The 21521-nt window shown below is 37.4% G+C and overlaps 3 protein-coding genes across 7 annotated transcripts in view; all 3 read right to left on the minus strand.

Annotated features, from left to right (window-relative positions):
- LOC307006985 (uncharacterized protein) lies at positions 1–20339 on the minus strand (the record flags this gene model as incomplete). Its single annotated transcript, XM_079628536.1, has 8 exons — positions 1–261; positions 357–491; positions 2835–3524; positions 4428–4697; positions 15810–16580; positions 18697–18818; positions 20175–20178; positions 20283–20339. The coding sequence occupies 8 exons, from the start codon at positions 20337–20339 to the stop codon at positions 1–3; spliced, it is 2310 nt and encodes a 769-aa protein (XP_079484662.1).
- LOC307006576 (odorant receptor 131-2-like) lies at positions 9320–12723 on the minus strand. The gene is made up of 3 exons (XM_079627680.1): positions 12559–12723; positions 11285–11399; positions 9320–10450 (listed from the first exon to the last, which is right to left on the minus strand). Exon 3 carries the CDS (start codon positions 10435–10437, stop codon positions 9487–9489), a length of 951 nt encoding a protein of 316 aa, XP_079483806.1. The 5' UTR covers positions 10438–10450; positions 11285–11399; positions 12559–12723; the 3' UTR covers positions 9320–9486.
- matn4 (matrilin 4) overlaps positions 19522–21521 on the minus strand; it is a 23115-nt gene continuing 21115 nt past the window's right edge. For all 5 annotated transcript variants that reach the window (XM_079628743.1, XM_079628746.1, XM_079628744.1 and 2 more), the window contains one exon: positions 19522–20419. In XM_079628743.1, coding sequence (XP_079484869.1) covers positions 20361–20419 — 59 coding nt within the window. In that variant the 3' untranslated portion in view covers positions 19522–20360. The remainder of the gene's footprint in view (positions 20420–21521) is intronic.

The raw sequence follows: 21521 nt of genomic DNA on the forward strand, positions 1-21521 counted from the left end.
TCAAAATGCCATCAATAAAATGCACCTGCTGTGTTCGTTGTCCATAACATACGCCTGCCCATACCATAACCCCACCGCCACCACTCGATCCACAACGTTGACATCAGCAAACCCGCTCACCCACACGACACCATACACGCTGTCTGCCATGTGCCCCGTACAGTGAAAACTGGGATTCACCCGTGAAGAGAACACCTCTCCAAAGTGCCAGACGCCATCGAATGTTAGCATTTGCCCACTCAAGTCGGTTACGATGACGAACTGAACGAGACCCAGATGAGTACGACGAGCATGCAGATGAGCTTCCCTGAGACGGTTTCTGACAGTTTGTGCAGACATTCTTTGGTTGTGCAAACCAATTGTTGCAGCAGCTGTCCTGGAGGTGAAGATGCTGGATGTGGAGGTCCTGGGCTGGTGTGGTTACACGTGGTCTGCGGTTGTGAGGCCGGTTGGATGTACTGACAAATTATCTGAAACGCCTTTGGAGACGGCTTATGGTAAGGAAATGAACACTCAATTCAAGGGCAACACCTTTGGTGGACATTCCTGCAGTCAGCATGCCAATTGCACACTTGCGACATCTGTGGCATTGTGCTGTGTGATAAAACTGCACATTTTCGAGTGGCCTTTTATTGTGGCCAGCCTAAGGCACACCTGTGCAATAATCATGCTGTCTAATCAGCATCTTGATATGCCACACCTGTGAGGTGGATGGATTATCTCGGTAAAGGAGAAGTGCTCACTAACACAGATTTAGACAGATTTGTGAACAATATTTGAGAGAAATAGGCCTTTTGTGTACATAGAAAAAGTCTTAGATTTTTGAGTTCAGCTCATGAAAAATGGGGGTAAAAACAAAAGTGTTGTGTTTATAATTTTGTTCAGTGTAGTTGATGATTAGGGCGAGGACAACACTGATGAAGTTCTTGATGAACATGTCATAAAACTGATCCACTGGAACGGTGCTGTTCATTGTTATGATCCTGTAACCTGCAATAGCTGAACAGTTCTGGTGGTTAAACTACTTATACACTTATTATACACTTATACTACTTAAGTACACCGACATATGTTGTAAAGTCTCAAAACTCAGTGTTAACAATACAATTATCAGTATAAAGTACAAGCTCACTTGGAGTATAGATAATAATACATACGAATTATAAAAGCACAATTAATAATTTATAGCTGAAGAGAAAATACATTCACATTTTTGTAAGACTGTGGTAAAACTTTACAAATTTCAAGACAAAGAGTGCATAAACAAACCTGACGTATTGCTATGGCCCCTGACCTTTAAGCAATGTATGATAGCCTATATAAACTAATGATGATGCAATTGCTGTGCTCTCACAGGGGCAGAAACGGTCATTTTATGTTTAAACGGAGTCAGACAATGATCGAGAGACTCAAGAAGAAGTGACAACATGTAGAATGCAACAGGAAGTCTCTGAATGGTTAGTTGATGAATTTATGTTTCTGATGTGGCGTTAACGATCTTCAATTAGCATATTCTGTCATGATATTCTATAAATCGCTCGTATAGGAACTGTTGTGAGACGCACACAGAGTGACTTTCTATTGCATGTGAGATGGATGCTAAAGTTTGAGCTGACTCACAAATGTGCACGACAACAACTCTCCCTCTGTGTGTTCCCAGGGGAGGGGTTTATGTAAATTTTAGGGTTGGTGATGTCACTAACCCAGGAGGAAAGTCGTGTAGTCCATAGACCCCTTTTCAGTTAGTAAGCATGGTGACTTTTTTTAGGGGCGGAGCTTAGGTGGTGGCAGAACGATCCCTCTGTCAGCTTCACTAACGTTAGTTTGCAAGTTTTGTTAGCTTGTTTTTTAACAATGACTGGAGAAAATCCGATTTTATCTTAATATGCAAGGTCACTCACTGTCCAGGACCGCGATTGTTATTTGCAAAAGTTAATTTTAACAGACGGAACCAGATTGGCCGACCCGTACACGCTCAGTCAATGATGGACGATCTGACAGGATTAACGTTAACGCTACCTCCGGTTGAGTGGCCTGACTTCTGCACCTAATGTTACCCGATAGAGAAACTGAGTGTAAAGAGAATATAAATCTTTAGATGCCTATAACTATGTGCTGAATGGTCACGCACAAGACTTGTGTGGTACGATCCGCAGTTCTGCCGAGCCAGCGCGAAGGCCAGAAGACGACAATGTAAAGAGTGACATATGGTGCAGTTTTAATGATGTGCATTAGAAAACATTAAGCGATAAAATTTCAATTTGGAGCCTGTACTCCGTTGATTCTTGCACCCAACAACACAGCAAGATGACATTTAATAATAATAATAATAATTTAAGCTCCTCATTATAGCCGAATCTGTGCTGGTTTGTATTGGCCGCCTCCAGTTTTACCTTCGTTTTGCCTAAAAAAAACTATTTCTTTTAAAGCAAATATCTCCCTTGGCTTTGAACTTTGAGCATTGTAAGTTTGCAGATGTTGTTTATGCTCAAACAGCAACATTACACACTAACTAAAGTTAGAAAAGTTAAATCATACTCAACACCCCCTTTAAATCAAATGTTGATGGTGCCAAACTTTGTTCAACAGTTACACAATGTGCAGGGAACACAGTTTGTTTTCTTTTCAAACAGTTATTTTCCGTTACTTCAGTGCATGATTATATGTATTTGTTCCACTGAAAAATAATGTCCTTTCAATCATATCAGCCTTTTCTTCTAATGTCCTGTTGGATGTTAAAATGTCTCCTACACATGAACTCTCTCCAGAAATCGGCGTCTCCCACAAACCATTCATGTGGAATATCATCCAAGCTTTTGAGAGAAATGGCTGACCGGTTTTACTCTCTGTGCTTTAGAGATAAAGAATCTGAGCCAATACTTGCGAAACTTCTCGTCCCTAAATCCATATATCATTGGACTGAGAAATCTTGGGATGATGTAGACCAGAAGAAAATTAACATAACGTATCTCTAGGCCATACATCGGAAACAGTTGTATGAGCGGAGCCTGCATGGACGGCACGACAAACGCCAACATGCACAATAGCAGCTGAACCCCATGGAGCAGGACTGTGTTACGGGCCTTCTTGGCCAACACCTGGTCAGTGGAGACCGCACGGGCTGTCAGCACGATCTTAGAGTACGTATAAAGTAAAGACAAGAAGACAAAAGAGAAATACACACTATCAAACACGCAGTTCTTGTAATAGATCGAGCGGTCTCGGAATAGGAGCGATTGATCGCAGAAAATGGACGTGTGGAAGAACAGTGGTGGTTCTTTGGCGACAGTGATGAGAAGATCGGTGAGCGGAGGAGTGAAGCTCAGGAGGAAGATCCCCCCGATGATCCACACGGTGCGTGTGACTGTGCAGATGTGGCTGTAGTGGAGCGGGAAGCAGATGGAGACGTAGCGCTCCAGGGCCATGCCGGCCAGGATGAGCGGTGTGGAGCGGGTGGTCATCACAGCGGTCATGACCAGCGGGCAGCAGGCAGACGCCAAGATCTTTGAGAAGGCATAACTCACCTACAACAGGAGGAAAGGGCCACAAACAATATATTAGACACAGACATTGTTTCATTATACACTCATTATGTTTTAGCATCTTTGTTTTCATCCATTAAACTTCTACTCAGAGTTTCAACTTGATTTTCTTCATCAGTAAGTAAACTTAAACTTTTTTTTCAGTTTTAGTCAAATGAAAATTGTATTTAGCTTTCTAAAAACAGACAATATCAAAACAAAATAATGATTTCACAAGTTGGACAGGGTATATTCATTTTATAGACTTTTATAGTGTTTTTAAAAACACTTAGTGTTCAAAAGTTTGGTATTTATGGAGTAAATAGTAATTATGGAGTTTTTTTTAAATAAATGAATACTTTTATTCTGCAACAATGCATTAAATTGATCAAAAGTGTCAGTAAAGACATTTATAATGATACAAAAATGCTGTTCTTTTGAACTTTCTATTCATCAAAGAATCCTGGAAAAAAGGCTTCATGGTTTACAGCACAACATTGATAATAATAATACGAAATATTTCTTGAGCAGCAAATCAGCATATTAGAATAATTTCTGAAAAATCATGTGACACTGAAGACTGGAGTAATGATGCTGAAAATTCAGCTTTGCATCACAGGAATAAATTATATTTTACAATATATTCGAATAAAAAAGTTATTTTAAATTTGGAATAAAACTTCATAATATTGACAATATTTTTTTACCATATAAAGCAGGCTTGGTGAGTATAAAAGACACTTTTGAATGGCAGCATACTTTAAACTGGCTAAATAAAATATTATAGATATTTTGAAGATTATAGAAGATATTTAGCTTCCAATGCAATGACATTCAGGCATTTATAAGTGTAGCTTAAGTGTCTTTTAACTCATTTTTGGCCACATATTTAATCTTAAAACTTACCACATACAAGGAGGTTACCAGTGTCAGTTGTACGGCATCATTAATGACCATGCAGATAAACATGATATAACGTGGATCTTCATAGAAGAAACTGTGCTTGCGGAAAGTGGACACCATACTGCAGTTAAGGCCACTGAGCACCAGCCATACAAGCACAGCCACGATGTTTTTAGTGAGAGCAGCACTGAAGCTGTCCCGCGGCATGGCATTCAGAAGGAGTAAAGTAGAGTTACCGTACTCTGAGACAGCGCTGGAGTTCATGTTCTCAACCTGACATGATAAAGCACACATTATAGACACAGTATGTGCAATACACTCAATATAATAGGCTATACAATCGGCATCTTTTAATCAGTAAGTAAAGCTAAATACAGAAAAAGACATATTAAAAGACATGCATAAGCAAGTATATAAAATAAAAAAATAAAATAAACACATTTCTATTGCTAGAGCTACTAGCAATAGAATAAGAATATCAATTAAATAAGAACACATAATTAGACATGTTTTTTTTTCCTGAAAGAAATAATGTCATTAACCAGTGTCAAAATATGTCCCAGTGTAATGGGTATTATCCAAATTGCTTCATTTCAAGAATGGTAACTAGAGTACAGCGATGTCACCCTCTCACCTAAAATTCCCCCTGCCCTTCCCTGACAGCCCCTGTGTTGAATCTTATATACTGTATGGATGTGATATAGATCAAGGTGGTTGATTGGAGAATGCCCTGAAAACTCTTCAGGGGTTTGACATTTTACTCCATAGCACTGGTTTGTTTTTCCCATCCAGGGGCAAAAGGATGTCAACAGAGGTGTAAAGCAACACATGTTAAATTAACTTTTAAATATGATTTTGTTTGTCTGCCAAATCAATTTTGTTATTTATAAAGCACAGTTGACCACTGTGCCTAGAGCCAAACTAAAATAGACATCAAAACATTAAAAGTGCATAAACACTATAAAGCACAAGAAAGAGTGAAAAGAGATAAAAGGATAAAAGGACTTAACCTTAGACTATAAGAGCAGTTATAAGCGGTAAAATATTTTTAAACTTGGATTTAAATTCTGATTCTGATCAAACTAATCTGAGAGAAACCGGGAGACTATTCCACAGTTTTGGCCCAGCTATGGAAATGGAGCACGATCACCCCTCAATTTTAGTCTGGATCTTGGAAGGGTTAACTTTGCTCAGATCAGACAGCCTCAGAAATCTTGCAGATGTATTTGGATTAAGAAGGTCAGAGAGGTATTGAGGGTCAGAGCTTTAAATACAAAAAGTCAAATTTCTGGGAGCCGATCAGAAGCCTGGCGGATGCATTTTGTTCCGATTGAAGACGATTAATATTACAGTAGATTTACTTGTTCTAATATAAAGAGAATTGCAGTAGTCAAATGCATGTATCACTCTCTCAAACTCTGCAAAAGTAAAGAAAACCAAAACAAAGATATCTTAATTGGAAAAAGTCATATTTGAGTCTGAGTTTGTGCAACGTCATCTTGCCTCCATTATATTTTCATACAAGTTTGTATTAAAATTCAAACAAATTCATACTATACTCACAAATTCTAATAAGATCAGGTTGGTTCTAGTAAAGGCACAATGTCTGCCAATATATTCCATATGTCGTCCAGGCCACAATTTTCTAATGTGACGTACAAAACAAAGACAAGCTGGTTTTGTTACAGCAAGCTGGTTGAAAGACTCTCACATCCTGATATATATATATATATATATATATATATATATATATATATATATATCAGTATAGTACAGCATATATATATACTGTATATATGTGTGTGTGTGTGTGTGTGTGTGTGTGTGTGTGTGTGTGTGTGTGTGTGTGTGTGTGTGTGTGTGTGTGTGTGTGTGTGTGTGTGTGTGTGTGTGTGTGTGTGTGTGTGTGTATATCTTCTGTGGAAGGCGTAGGACCATAAACTGTTCGTCCAATCATTGCATTCAGTCCTCCGCGCACCTGCTCGCGCAGACATCACACGTCATCAACACGTTTCATGCTCTGCAGAGTTAGACAGACGTCAGTCACCGAGCACCACAACGAAACAGCAGCCGCCTTTTACAGTTCCTACTGAACCAAAACAACAGCTTATGCTGCGCTCACGCCATTACTACTGTCATTTGGAAGCGATGGAAACCCGTGACGTCATACTCGGAGCGGTTTGTGACGTGAATTTACACTATCAGCGGCAAAATGAATCTGCAGCAGTCAGCCTGGCTCTGCCCTCCTACGTACTTCCGCTCAATTTTCATTTTCCTTCAGTACGTCGTCTGGGTTTGCGGTATATTCGTGGGTTTTCTGCGGTCAATTTTTTACTGGTCCAATCAGCGAACAGAGGGAGTGGCTGAGAACGATGACGTTGAGGACGTGCGCTAGTTTGAGTTGAAGTTTCGTCACGACAAACGTTAGCGTTTGGTTATGGCAGATCCAGAGTGCCTCTGGGCAGATCCAATAGTTTTAAACTTCAACAGAGTGCCCGCCTTCAAGAAAGTTAACGCTTGTCAATGGAGAGAGGCCAGACTCTCTGTACAAATGAAATGTACGAAAGTATGGTTGGACCAGGCTATAGTCAGGTCACGTGGTACAGGTCAGTGCTCTTTAAGGTGTTTATGTTCATTATTATTGTAATGTTATGTGCTTTGAGACATGAGGTAGTTTAACGCCGTCTCTCGTGACTCTTTTGTTTACTCCCTGCTGTTGTGTTCATGTGTTTTGAAGGAGGTGTGGCTTTGGAGACACTCTGAAGGGAGGGTGATTCTTATGCTTTCAAAGCTATAGCTCGCTATTGCTAGATAAATAAATTAGCTACAACTTCTGACTATAGAATGTGATTACACAATTTTTTTTGAAATAATGTTTATTGTTTTTATAGAATTTTCTTGGCAAATGTACAATTCGGCTTTATTGAAAAAGTTAAAGTGAAAAAGGTTGTTTTTTTTACATTAACATAATATTTTATAGACGACAAAACCAATGATTATATACTGTACACAGTTTAAAAAGTGGTAACCTGCAGTTGTTACCTTGAAGTGTTAGTTCACCCAAAAATTTTGTTCTAACTCCGTAAGACACAAATTAAGGTATTTTTGATTAAATCTGAGCACTGTCTCACTCCTCCATAGGCTTCTGTTGTAATAGAAACTTGCCGGCCCAGAAAGTTAGTTAAGACAAGGTTTAAAATAGTCCAAGTGACTACAGTGGCTCAAACATAAGGTCATCAAGCGACGAGAATACTTTTTGTGCGAAAAAACGAACAAAAAAAACTTTATTCAGCTATTAATTTTCTTCTGTGTGAGCCTCCAAGTGAGTTCATGTAGTGTAACAGCGCAGCGCTTCTGGGTTATACGTCAGAACAACGTAGGCTCACTATTGGCCAGCATCACACACATGACCAGCGTCGGCCAATAGTGAACCTACGTTCTGACGTACAACCCAGAAGCGCTGCGCTGTTACACGTGAACTCACTCAGAGGTTCCGAAGATGAACGAAAGTCTTCCGGAGTGAGAAGGGTATTCCTGCACAATGGGAGGCTGCAGTTTCAGGACCCCAGTTTTAGGACCGCAGTTTTAGGACCCTAGTTTAATGTGACAGCGCCACCTACCGAACTGGATTACCAAAAACACAAATTTAACCCCTTTCGCGGCAAAGATAAAAGATCACATTGTTGATCACAACAGATTGTTGTTCAACATTCATTACTCGTTAAAACATCACACTCTTACTTATTTTATCTGGACAAACTGAGCATCATTAGAAAGATTTAAGACTCGATAGTGTTTATGATAAAACTCAAACAGCGAACACAGAGAGATTTGGGTCTCCTCTTCCTGATTTGCGTCAGTAATGTACGCAAGTCTCATTCGCTGTACAGCTGTCAATCATCTCACGTGGTTCAACGTGACAATAATCCTGCCCTTCTGCATGACGCGGTCCTGTTATCCGTGATAACAAAGCTAAGACACATCTCTTCACCCGAAACAAGCTAATAAATGCACGATTTCGAGTATATGTGGTTTGTGTGTGATTTTCGTGCAATTTTGGGTATTTTCATATGAATTAAGAATGTTTACAGTATTGCCAAGCAAGGTGTAGCCATTAGCTGCATATAAATTGCTTTATTATACCATATTTCAACATCTTTTTATGACTTAAAACCATTTTAAACCGCGACCGGAATATGGTACAAATATCCTATCTTAAGTTACTCGATGGTGGTTTAAAGTGAGCTTTAAGTAAAAGTTTAATATTAATCTTTTAAATTGTGTCGTGTAGCTTGATGCTACTTGCTCTAATCCACCTGCTGCAGGAGCTTTTCTATTCCATAATCTTATTTGTTAAAATATATATATTTTCTAATGAGACTTAGGATCAAGGTGGATCTTGATACTATGTACAAACTAAACCACCTGGATCCTAGAACTGCGGTCCTGAAACAGCAGCCACCGCTATATCATCCAGTTCGGTAGGTGGCGCTGTCACAAAAAACTAGGGTCCTAAAACTGCGGTCCTAAAACTGGGGTCCTAAAACTGCAGCCTCCGGTTGTGCAGGAATATACTACTGTCCGGAGTTGGAACAACATGAGGGTGAGTGATTACTGACATAATTTTCATTTTTGGGTGAACTAACCCTTTAAACTATTCGATCTGATTAAAAAAATAAAAATAAAAAAACAGTTCCACATTCATGTATTTAGAGTGAATTAGTGATGCTAAATAACATTTTTGACATGAATAAAACCAGTTAATATTATGTTACCATTTTAGGCTACCATTAAACAAAACATATAAATAAATAAAACGATATAGCCCAAATCAACACTTTAAAAACAATGATGGTCTATATGTATTTCTTATTATAATATATAAATACATTTATACATAAAGCTCAGATTTATTCAACATTATTAGGAGTGAACATTTTCAGAATTTATGGGATATTCTATTCATTTAAAACTAAACATTTGCCAAGACAGAAACACAATGCGTCACATATCAGATTCCAAACCCTTGGCACATTATAATATTAGAAAAATAACAATCTATTTAATCTTCTTCACCTTTGCATTCTACTCTTGTGTCTACAAGGCGACCACACACAAAATACCCCTTCAGGTGCTTGCGGAACTTTTTATCCCGCACTCCATATATGATTGGACTCAAAAAGCGTGGCAAAATATAGACAATTAGATAGTTGGCAAAGCGGATTTCTAGGATGCGTCCCGGGAAGATGATGTTTAAAATGCCCTCCACGCTGGGAGACACGTAAGAGAGGAGGCACATGAGCAACTGCATCCCGTGGAGCAAGATGGTGTTGGTGGCCCGCTTGGCGGACGTTCTCTCGGTGGAGAGCGCACGAGCCGCGAACACGACCCGCAGATACGTGCACAGCAGCGTGAGGAACACCAGCGAGAAATAAATCCCATCGAACGCCTGCCGCTTATACAGCAGCACCGGGTCTTTGAACACATTCGGCCTGAGACAAAAAACAGCGGTTTGGAAGAAACTGAGAGGTTCTGTGGCTAAGGTCACGAATAGGTCAGTGATGTCAGGAACCACAGATACGAACCAAATGGCCCCTATGAGCATGTAGGCACGGCGCACGGTGCAGATCTGGGCATGGCGCAGAGGGTAGCAGATGGCGATGTAGCGTTCGAGGGCCATGCCGGCCAGGTTCACAGGTGTGCTGCGGGTGGTGAACACTGCCACCAGGATAAAGAAACAACACACTCCTACACTGATAGTGTACAAGGCGTAACTGACCACAAACAGAGCAATGGTTACAGTGAGCTGCACTGCGTCATTAATGACCATATGTATGAAGAGAATATAGCGAGGGTCCTCGTAAAAGATTTGGTGTCTGAAGAACGTGGCCACTACGCTGCCGTTGATGTAGCTGAGGAGGAACCACACCAGGACCACGAGGAAGTTCTTGATGAAGGCCGTAGTGAACGTGTCTCGCACGAGGAGTTGTTGGCCCACTGTTGAATTCATCATTCAGGGCTTGAGTCTGAAAAAAACAAACACATAAATGCATGACAAGATTGCCAATCATAAAAACATTAATAAAAAGAAGTAAAGCCTTTTTTAACCACATTTAATATTTCAAGATATTGTTTGTGGGGTTTTAGACATACATATTTATATTTATAAATATATTTATATTTTTAAATATTATTAAAGAGTTTTTAAACAATGATTACTATTTCAAGATATTATTTGGGGGTTTATTCAATATTTATAAATACAAATATATTTGTATTTTTAAACATCAATATATTTTTTTAATTAAGAAGTTTAACAACAACCGTTAATATTTCAATGTATTGTTTGGGGGGTTTTATACATACATATTTATATTTATTTTTCAGTTGGTTGATGCTTTTATCCAAAGTGACATTGCATTCAAGATACATATTTGATCATATCTACAAGAACACACATGAATATGGTGATGCACCAAATAAATCACTGAAAAACATATTGCATTAAAACATTCAATATTAAACATGTTTTAAAAAAGCAGAAGAAGATAATATTCCTATAAAGACACAAATAATGAATTATGCATAAATCAGCTCTTCAAATCATGCTTCCAGGTCCTTTAAGCAAATAATGTGTATGATTTTTGGTTTATGATGTAGCCTAGATAAAAACTATTTGTTTCTTCTGTTTTTAGTGCTTTTGAAAATAAGCAACCATCCAGAAAATAAGTAATGTAGCAGAAATCACTATTCAGTCAAGATGTAAGTAGCATATCATTCATAGACAGAATGAATGAATAGAAATAGTGAATTAATGGAAAAAAGACCTGCAAGGTAACCAGTCAGACCCCAGTACTCACCCTTGTCCAGCACTCGCCCCTGTCTGGCACGCAGCTCCGGTGAAGACATGGCAGCTTTTTAAATACTCACACACTCTGATTGTAGATGATGACATCAGTTAGGCCCTATATGTCACTGGGGAAAATAAAGGTGGGGGGGGGGAAACACAAAGGTGTAGGAAAATGTATATTGGAAGAATTCAGACAGTTCTTTCAGTAATTCATCATGGTTTCTTCTACAGCAGGATCAAGTCAGATAGAAATAAATATCTGAATCTGCACTTCATATGGAATAGGCCATTTTTGCATGCCTCCATATATAGAAAAAGGTTAAGCAGTTGGAGGATGAGAACAATATATTTGGAGGCCTTAGAAAAATGGCCTTATAATTGTCACATCCTCAGTCACCAGTCCATCACCTCTGTCACTACACTTCCCAGAATCCTCCCTGCTCGCCACCTGCACACACTCTACCATCACACGCACCTGCGAGCAATCACCCTCGGTATCTCACCCTAGCAGTCACCGTCCACATCACAGTTCAGTCGTCAGTCACTCTCCTTTAGCTTGCTTGAGTCCCGTTCAGCCATCTTTAATCACATCAAGATCCCTGTTATCATCCAGCTAAGTTACCTACAAACTGACTGCAGTTACTCAACCTTCTTACTCTCCTGCTCACGCTTCCAGTTCCTGCAAATACAACATCTGTGCTGTAATGTGACAATAATCGGCCATTTATTTGGTCAAAAGTTTGGAAACGTTACTATTTTGAATGTTTTTGAAAGTGCTCATCAAGCCTGCATTTATTTGATCAGAAAACAGTAATATTGTGAAATTGTAAAACTTAAAGGGGTGGTTGATTATGATTTCATATGATTTCATTTAGTGTGTAATGCTGCTGTTTGAGCATAAACAACATCTGCAAAGTTACAACGCTCAAAGCTCAAAGCAAAGGGAGATATTTGCTTTTAAAGGAATCGTTTTTTAAGGACTACAACAAACGACTGGTAGAGACTACATGACATTCCTCCTGAGTTAGTGACATCACCAACCCTAGAATTTACATAAACCCCTCCTATGCTAATATGCTAATCAATGACTAGAAGATAGTTAACTCCACATCAGCTACATAAGTCAGTCAAGTCACCTTTGTTTAGCGCTTTTTACAATACAGATTGTATCAAAGCAGCTTCACAGTGATAACATGAAAATAATACAACAAAGTTTGTTTCTAGAAGAAAATTGCATCATCGTCCACCTTAAGTAATACAGATCAATAATATTCATCAACTAACCAATCAGAAATGTCCTATTGCATTTTGGATGTTGTCACTTCTTCTTGAGTCTCTCCATCATTGTCTGACTCCGATTTGAACATAAAAGGCTAAAAGTTTTTGAAATGTTCAGTGCATGTCTGTGTGAGGTAAAAGGACACGAGCTCTTGAAGCTCCGCCCCCTGTGCCGGGAGCAGCAGCTCATTTGCATTTAAAGGGACAGACACAAAACCGGTGTGTTTTTGCTCACCCTCAAAAAATGACAACTTTAACATGCTATATAAAAATATCTGTGGGGTATTTTGAGCTAAAACTTCACATACACACTCTGGGACATCAAATACTTATTTCACATCTTGTGACAAGGGGATTTTACCACCCCTTTAAAATAATGATTTTCTATTTTAATATAGGCTACTTCAAAATATAATTTATTCCTGTGATGCAAAGCTGAATTTTCATCAGCCATTACTCCAGTCTTCAGTGTCACATGATCCTTCAGAAAAACTTTTGACATTTAACACACACAAATGGAGGTAATATCAGCTGGGGTTTTAGTAATAGGTCAGTAATGTTTTTGTTGTCATCTGGTGTAACCAACATTACAGATCATATTAAAGAGAAATAATATTGTATGTGATCTAATATGTGATGAGAGAGTTTTCATTTTATTTGCTTTGGTAGCCTACTATTAAGGGGTAGCCTACATTTTCAAAACTCTTAGTACAAAAATCTGATCACAGCTCATTCTTTCAAAACCTGATCCCTGCTTTCATTATAGTTATACACATTTCAGTTCACATAATCATTTCAAACACATGATTTTTGTAATATGTAATGAGAGAATTTGGTTTAATCACCGAAACACAACAGTTTGATCTTCTTTCAATTTAGTACTTTTAACAATCAGTTCATTCAACAGCAAACAATTCAAGATACATGTTTCAAATCATCTTTGTTACTGAAATAATTACAGTAATAAAGGCTACAGTTGCCACATTAGAAAATACACTTACATAACATAACTTATGTAATTGAATCCATAATGTCTGTAATAGTATCTAGCGTGTTATCAAAAGTTGTGATGAGGTTTAAAACTGCCATGAGGTTTTGTGCTAGAACAGAGTTTGTTGCCAATACAGTAAATGTTCTCACTGTGGCATATGACTGAATCTGTACTGTACTTGAACATTATAGGGGTGAGCAGTAACGTGGAAAATCTACAAAATGGTGTATTTGATGTATTTGTCTCCATTGATGCATCTCTGATCAATCTGATACGAACAAATCTCTCTCTCTCTCTCTCTCTCTCTCTCTCTCTCTCTCTCTCTCTCTCTCTCTCTCTCTCTCTCTCTCTCTCTCTCTCTCTCTCTCTCTCTCTCTCTCTCTCTCTCTCTCTCTCTCACTCTCTCTCTCTCTCTCTCTCTCTCTCTCTCTCTCTCTCTCTCTCTCTCTCTCTCTCTCTCACTCACTCACTCACTCACTCACTCACTCACTCACTCACTCACTCACTCACTCACACACACACACACACACACACACACACACACACACTGAGTTATCATATCAAAAATTGTAAGTTGTACAAACTGTCTAGAATCAATATCTGTAGAAATCTATAGGTGTACCAAAATTCATAGATTAACCATTAAATTCAGTTGGATTAAATATTAGACAAATGTATTAAACTGAACGAGAAGAGCTGAAACATTTATACTGATATAGTCTGAGTCTGAGATTTTCCATGGAAAAGCTATGAAAATGGAAAAGGTTGAAACTGCAGATTTAGTCATGTATTATATGTGCGTTTTCTTTGTCATAAAGGGACTTTTACCATTGATTATTTTCATGTCTGTAAATTGCCACATACAGCTGCCATGCATATAAATTATCATTTGCTTTTCACATGATATGCTTACTATAGTAATTCCCGCATATGTAGACAGTATATATTTATTACAGTTTTTTACAGTCGCTAGGACACATTTCTCAATACTCAGGTCACTTTTTCAAAACTCTACATCTCCTAACCAACTTTCAGCTTGGCACAGCAGTTCATTTCACATTCAAAATGCACTGAAACTACCAAATCACTTCATACACTGTAAAAAAATATTTTCATGATTTGTTATTACAACTTTTTATCTTTTATCAAATCAACTTCGATAGCTAATGTGGTGAAGATAACATACTATTTTGACTTTCTGTTTATTAAACCATTCTTCTTCATTGTATTAACTCAATTTTTTAATTACAACAAACTCAAAATTTTAAGGCAACAAGGTAACTTGCTTTTTTAAGTTAAACCAAATTTTTTTTTTACTGTGTACATGTCTCAAATCAACACCACAACACCATAACTTCCATAACACTAGCAAAGGTTGACAGACAAACACACTTATCACCCACAAAACAATGACCTTAAAACACTAACAACAGGAGCATTATACAATGTTTTCTTCTGTAAAAGAAGGACACCTCTCTACTGTTTTCACTGCAATAGATGTTACTGGAATGAATCAGACATGATGCAGTATGCTCAATATGATTTTATTTATATGATATTATGTATTTTGTTGCAAGAATTTAAACACACCATCCACTGATACAGATACAGTAGGAATCAGCTGTGGTTGGTCCAAATTGTCTAATTGTTTTTATATAATTAAATTTTTAGATGATTCTAAATATATTTCATTACAATATTAGAAATGTAGAAAATTGCTGTCTTATTCAGTTTTGTATTATGTTATTGTTTTGACCTTAAGTTTAACAGCCTGTAGGTACACAGAGTTTTGGTGATTGTTGTGTCGCAGTGAGAAAATAATGTAATTTGAAAGATGTAGTCACTGAATGCATTTTGTGCCAAAGCAATGATAAATGATCCACAGTTTAGCCCACATATACTTCTGTTGTGTGTGTGAAGAGTTTTTTTGAAAAAGTGACCTAAGTATTGAGAGATTTGTCTTAGCGACTGTAAAAAAAACTGTAATTTCTTTCACACATGTCTACAAATCACATTCACAAATGTTGCTTTCTTTACAATATTGTGATATAGTGAACCTTCAAATGGATTTATCGGAAACTTTCGCCAAATTCATTTTGGGTTGGAGAGTTTTGATCATACTCCTCGTCTGAAACATTGTACACAGTAAGTATCTTTTCAGGTACTTACAAAATGTTTGATCTCTCATGCCGTACACAACAGGACTGACAAACCTGGGAATTATGTGGATTACTACATAATTTAAAAAAAGCATTCCCGTCAGCACCTTGTCCAGGAAGGGCCCGACAAACGTTAGCAAGCACATCAGAAGCTGGATCCCATGTAGGATGAGTGTACTTCGAGCTTTCCCAGCATCCAAGTTTGTGGACTTTGCAACAAACATGATCCTTATGTAAGTATAAACTATAGTCAGCCCAACAAATGACAGGTAAATGATATACATAACATTTCTATTCTCTAGCATATATGGGTTATTGAACAGATAATCTCTGAAGCAGAAGACATTGCTGTAAAAGAAGGATTGCGGTTGTGTAGCCAACAGGACGAACAGGTCTGGTAGGGCCTGGATGGCATTCAGGCCCCAGATTAGGCCGATAAGGATGTATGTTTTAGGTACGGTACAGATCTGAGCATGACGCAAAGGGTTGCAGATAGCGATGTAGCGCTCTATAGCCATGGCGGCCAGGTTCAGCGGCGTGTTGAGCGTTGTGAATGTAGCGCTCAACAATAGAACACAGCAGAAAGAGACATTGAGAGTTAACACAATGTACCTCAACACATGAATAAGGACTGTAATTATCAGCTGAATCATGTCGTTGAACACCATATGAATGAAGAGAATGTACCGAGGGTTTCTGTTGAAGATCTCATGCTTGATGAAGGTGTGGACGAGCGTGCCGTTGATATAGTTGATGGAGATGCACAAACTAACCACCACCACATTCTTAGCCACCGCTGTGCTAAAGCTGTCCTTCAAAGTGTTGGCTTGGGTGATGTTACCCACCAGTGAAAAATTCATATTTAAAAACACCACTTTCTGGAAAAAAGAATAGAGAACATGAAAGGTTAAACATTGTGCATCAATATTACTAGAATGTCTAGATAGAACAATGCTATTCTCAATATAAAATTCAATTGTATCAGCAAATTAACATTAAATTGATCAAAGAGTCACATAAAGTTCAGATGTTTGTACAGTAATACCTCGTCCTCAGTAATACCTCCTCAGACTGATGAAAAATCTCATTTTATATCATGTGATGCTCGTCTTGGTAATAGAGGTTGGTATCTGTGCATGACTAACCTCATGACGTCAGGAGAGTTCAAGCAAAATGGCATGACCTCAGGACAAACTTTTGACTTGAAAACATGGGGTCAAGTTTTGGTTACACTCTCAGCTTGTCAGTGGGGTAGTACCCTTAAAGGGACATGTTTGCGCCTTATTACCTCAAGGGTACATTTTACTACTCAAATGCACCTTTTAGGGCTACATAAGGTACAAAGTTGTCCTCCTATCCCAGTGATAAGCTGTTGTACCCCTAAAGGTACAAATGTTGCCCTTTTTTTCCTCCCAGCAAGTTCAGTGATTGTGCTGCACCATTGTGCTCTCCAATTTCTTTCAATTTCAATTTCTTTCTCCACTGACTGCCCTTTGACATCTTTTGACATCCCCTGATATAACCAGGGTATTATATTTAACATTTAATTTCTTTCTCCACTGACTGCCATTAAAAAGTAGCTGTGTATTCTGCTACAAGACCAATGTTTGCAAGCAACATACAGTGAAAATAAAATGCAACAATAAGTCTCTAATTATAGAGAATAATGATCAGTCTTTATCAAGGTTTCAAAGGTTTTCAAATGCAAACATTAAATAGTTTTGTTTTTGTTTGTTTAATAGTAATGTGGCATGCAAACACACATTTTTATCTCAGTACACATTTGAGTTTGCAGCCTGTCTGAGCAAATGGGTTTTCATTACACATTGTTATATATATTATTCTTATATATTGATTTATGTAGGAATCTAAACTAGAAGCTTCGATTCTGATTCTGACAGTCACCATCAGCTCAGTGAGGCATGGGATAACCTAATAATCAAGCTCCTTTTGTCACAATATGCTGCACATATCCTTTGGCCTGGCCATATGAAAAATAATAAAGAAAAAGTGTTTTGATGTGGCAAAGAGAGCACCATGATAACGACCTTAAAGATCTTTATTTCCCTCAGATCTTTAAAATTTATTTTTTAACAATTTAGGGTGTGATATTACACTCTAAAAAAACGAATAACAATTAGTTAAAAAAAGAAGAATAACAATTAGTTTTAAAAATTATAAAATTATTAGGTTTGGGTCAAATATGGACAAATCCAACTGTTGGTTTAAATGAAACAAAAGGGTTATTTACATTAAATTAAAAAGGTTAATTTAAACCAACAGTTGGGTTTGTCCATTATTGACCCAAATATGGGTTGAAACAACCCAGCATTTTTAGAGTGTAACATCCAGACCACCATGACATTTGAACCTTTCTCTTATTGTAGTTTTTATAGATAAAAACACCTAAACTTAAAACCAATGTAACCTCTGGAATAGTTATCTATTATCACTACTGAAAAAAATATCATAATTAAAATAAATAATTAATGCAACAAAGAACATCCCTGATACTTATGCATTATTTGTCTTGTCTTTGTATGCATTGTCTTATTTGTCTTCAAATAAATGTTTCTTAAGCATCAATTCAGCAAATTTGAATGATATAAATGATATTAAATATCATTGGATTCATTTTTTTTATATAATTGGCTTTGACAGGTTTAGCCAAATCCATGATTGTGAGTCTCATCATCAGTTAAATAAATATAGTGAATATCCCAATAAGGCTGTAAAGTTGCATCACCTTGTCATGACATCATCTTCATATCACATGACTGTTCAAAAACAAACAAACAATTAACTCAAGCCTTTCTGGGAAACTTTGACCTTTCCCTCAGCATGTGTTTGTGTTCCTAAAAAAGCCAATCATTCACAAAAGGGAGCATTGTTGGGATAACAAGACATTTGTCCTTTCAGCATCTGAGCTGCAGTGTGTTTGGGGTAATCAACGCTTTCCACCGAGACTAGCGGGAATCTCTGACATTTCACAACCTCCACTGAGTCTAGTCTGAGCAAGAGCGATCCCACACCCTTGAGATCCGCAAGCAGAAGGTCAAAGCAGTCAGGAACACTTGTTGTTCTGAAGCTTGTATTCTTGGGAGTGATTAGCACGTCTATGGGGAGATGCGGAAAAGATCATGGAACATAATAAGAGATTGTTTTAGACGTTTAAAGGTCTGTTGGCATCAAGAGAGATCCTGTTTTGAGATGTTAATGCTAAGGGTCTGATGTAAATGTTGATCAATCAGCAAGTCTGAAAAACATTGAGAATACATGTCATATTCAAGTATAAACTTTATCGTATTTAATACTCAGTGTCCTATAAAACATTTTGACAATAAAGCCATGCTTAAAAACACTTTAATGCTACATAACATGTCAAACCAAAGTGACATTTATTTTAAAGATAGATAACACAAGTTTACATTACGAGAAAAATATTCCTGAAAAAAGACGGTAGATATACTTATAGAAATAAAGAACTGCTGTGTTTGAGAAGTTTCAAAATGTATTTGTGAAAGTGGTTTGATTTGGTTGCTTCTATTGAGACATTTGACATCTTTTGACATCCCAGGGTATTATATAACCACGGTATTATATTTAATATATATAATATATATATATATATATATATATATATATATATATAGAGAGAGTAGTAGTATACTTTATTGTCCTCGAAAGGAAATTTGTTGTGGACTACATGACTATATGATATATTTATCAATTGAGTTATGAAACTTGTTCTTTCTAAAGGCATTTTATATATTTTTTATTTCCCAATGTGAAAGAATACAGACACGCTTTAATTGTTTTAAAAAAGAGTGTTATTGAAAATATCCAAAAAACATACAATAATTCACATATAAGAGTCTTATAATGGAGCCTTTTTGCAAATGTCTAGAAAACATAAAAACCTGAGGCCAGAGTACTCTGAGGTATCTTAACTGGATTCTGTATGAGTAAATTACATTTCAATAATAACAATAATAAAAAACTGCAATCTTAAGGGGCACTTGTACACACTACCCTGTTTACACAAATCTCATTTTAGTGTTAAACCATTCCGGCCATTCTTGAGTCAGAAAATCAGTTTGCAGTCCAGTTAAACAATTAACATCAGACATGTTCCTCGGACTATTTCAAATATTCAGGCACAACATTGATGGGAAACAGCTTTGGTAATATGGAGTGAGTGCTTCATTTGGCTCATTGTGTCTCTCTCTTTTGGTATCAGTATTTTGTCTGTAAACTAATGATTCTAAGAGTGTCATCTGTAACTAATTGTTTTTTGTGTGTGTAATATACATGTGCATAAAAGGAAGGTTTTATAGATCCACACAAATTTGATGCCGATAAAAAACAGATGCAAACATGATAATGATGACAATATTTCAGAGTGGTACCAAACACTTAATTTCCCTTTTTAGTGTATAAATGCTAATATCAAATTTTCCATAAATACATACCTCTCTATAAACCATACAATACAGATCATGTATAAATAGGGAACAATATTAGCCATGTCCAAACATGGCCGCAGAATTATTTTGGCCTCATGCCTCAGACATCTACACCTGTAGATCTTTTGATTGTAGGACCCTTGACCCCCAGCGGACCCCTTCCTCCTCCATACGGTTGTGTGACGGGCTCTTTCACTTTCTTGTGAGCAACTGGTTCTCCAGCACTTCCAATCGCTTGGTCATAGCTGACAGTGACATACAGTTAAGGAAATATACTATAATAAATGATCATAATCATACTTAGCATCTTACCTTTCTGCATTTTTTTGGCTAGGCATTAAATATATTCAAACTCCATTTTTACATTTTCTTAAGAAGATGTGAGAGATGTTTACCAGTGCAAAACTTGCTGATACAAGTCTAGTGTGTTCGGTGGTTTCTAATCGCTTGTTTGCACATCCTGGGTGTTTTTTAGGTGGTTCCTTAGAAGCACAGCTAGCAAGGTTCATTTTAACACACTCTTGTGTGCTTTCAGCATCACACAGCTATAACACAGCTTATAACACAGCTTTTCTTACTCTTTAACTCTATATGATGGAATGCATTTAAGATGAAATTAGATTGTATTATTTAATGATTTTATATATGGATTATATAATACAATTAATGCAATTCTTCAATAATTATAGTCGTGTTAGGATGAAATATCACTTCTTAACATGATATAAGGCCATACAGAGTAAGTGCTTTTTGCTTAAGTGTGGTTTCAGTTGTTCCTATTTTTTTTTTTTGTGAATTTAGAATAAATTTGATTACAAAATTTGTGGTAATTTGTGATTTGTTCTTAAAATCATTCATACACACATTTCACGCACAAATTTGTGCGTACGTATGCTTAGTGAATGAGACCCAGTGGCCTTTTGGCCTCTCTCCACTTTAATTTAAAGATGCAGTGGAGAGAAAAGACAGACGGATGATGAGAAGATGTGGGAATTGGATTAGGAACTGCATCACTTGAGCAACAGAACTCAAAGTATCGAAGCAAGCATGCAAAACACTACATCCAACTGTGAAGGACATCTATCAGCAAGATCTAACTGTGATGAGAGCCATCATCCTTCCTTAGTAATCTCATCAAGTTCTAGTTAAACGGATCCAGCGGAGACGTGCATCTGCATCTAGTAGTTCAGAAACATCTGTTTCTGGCCTCAGACACGGACAAGGGCTCTTTTGAGCTTGGATAAATGATGTTGAGAGAGAGATCTGAAACAAAGAGCCATTGAAGCGTGTGGTCACAGAGGTTTGTGTCAGGAGCCAAAGCAGAGGGGCCAGTCTGGAACAGATCAGACCGAC

The sequence above is a fragment of the Phoxinus phoxinus genome, assembly GCF_949152265.1.
Source record: "Phoxinus phoxinus genome assembly, chromosome: 11".
NCBI lineage: Eukaryota > Metazoa > Chordata > Actinopteri > Cypriniformes > Leuciscidae > Phoxinus > Phoxinus phoxinus.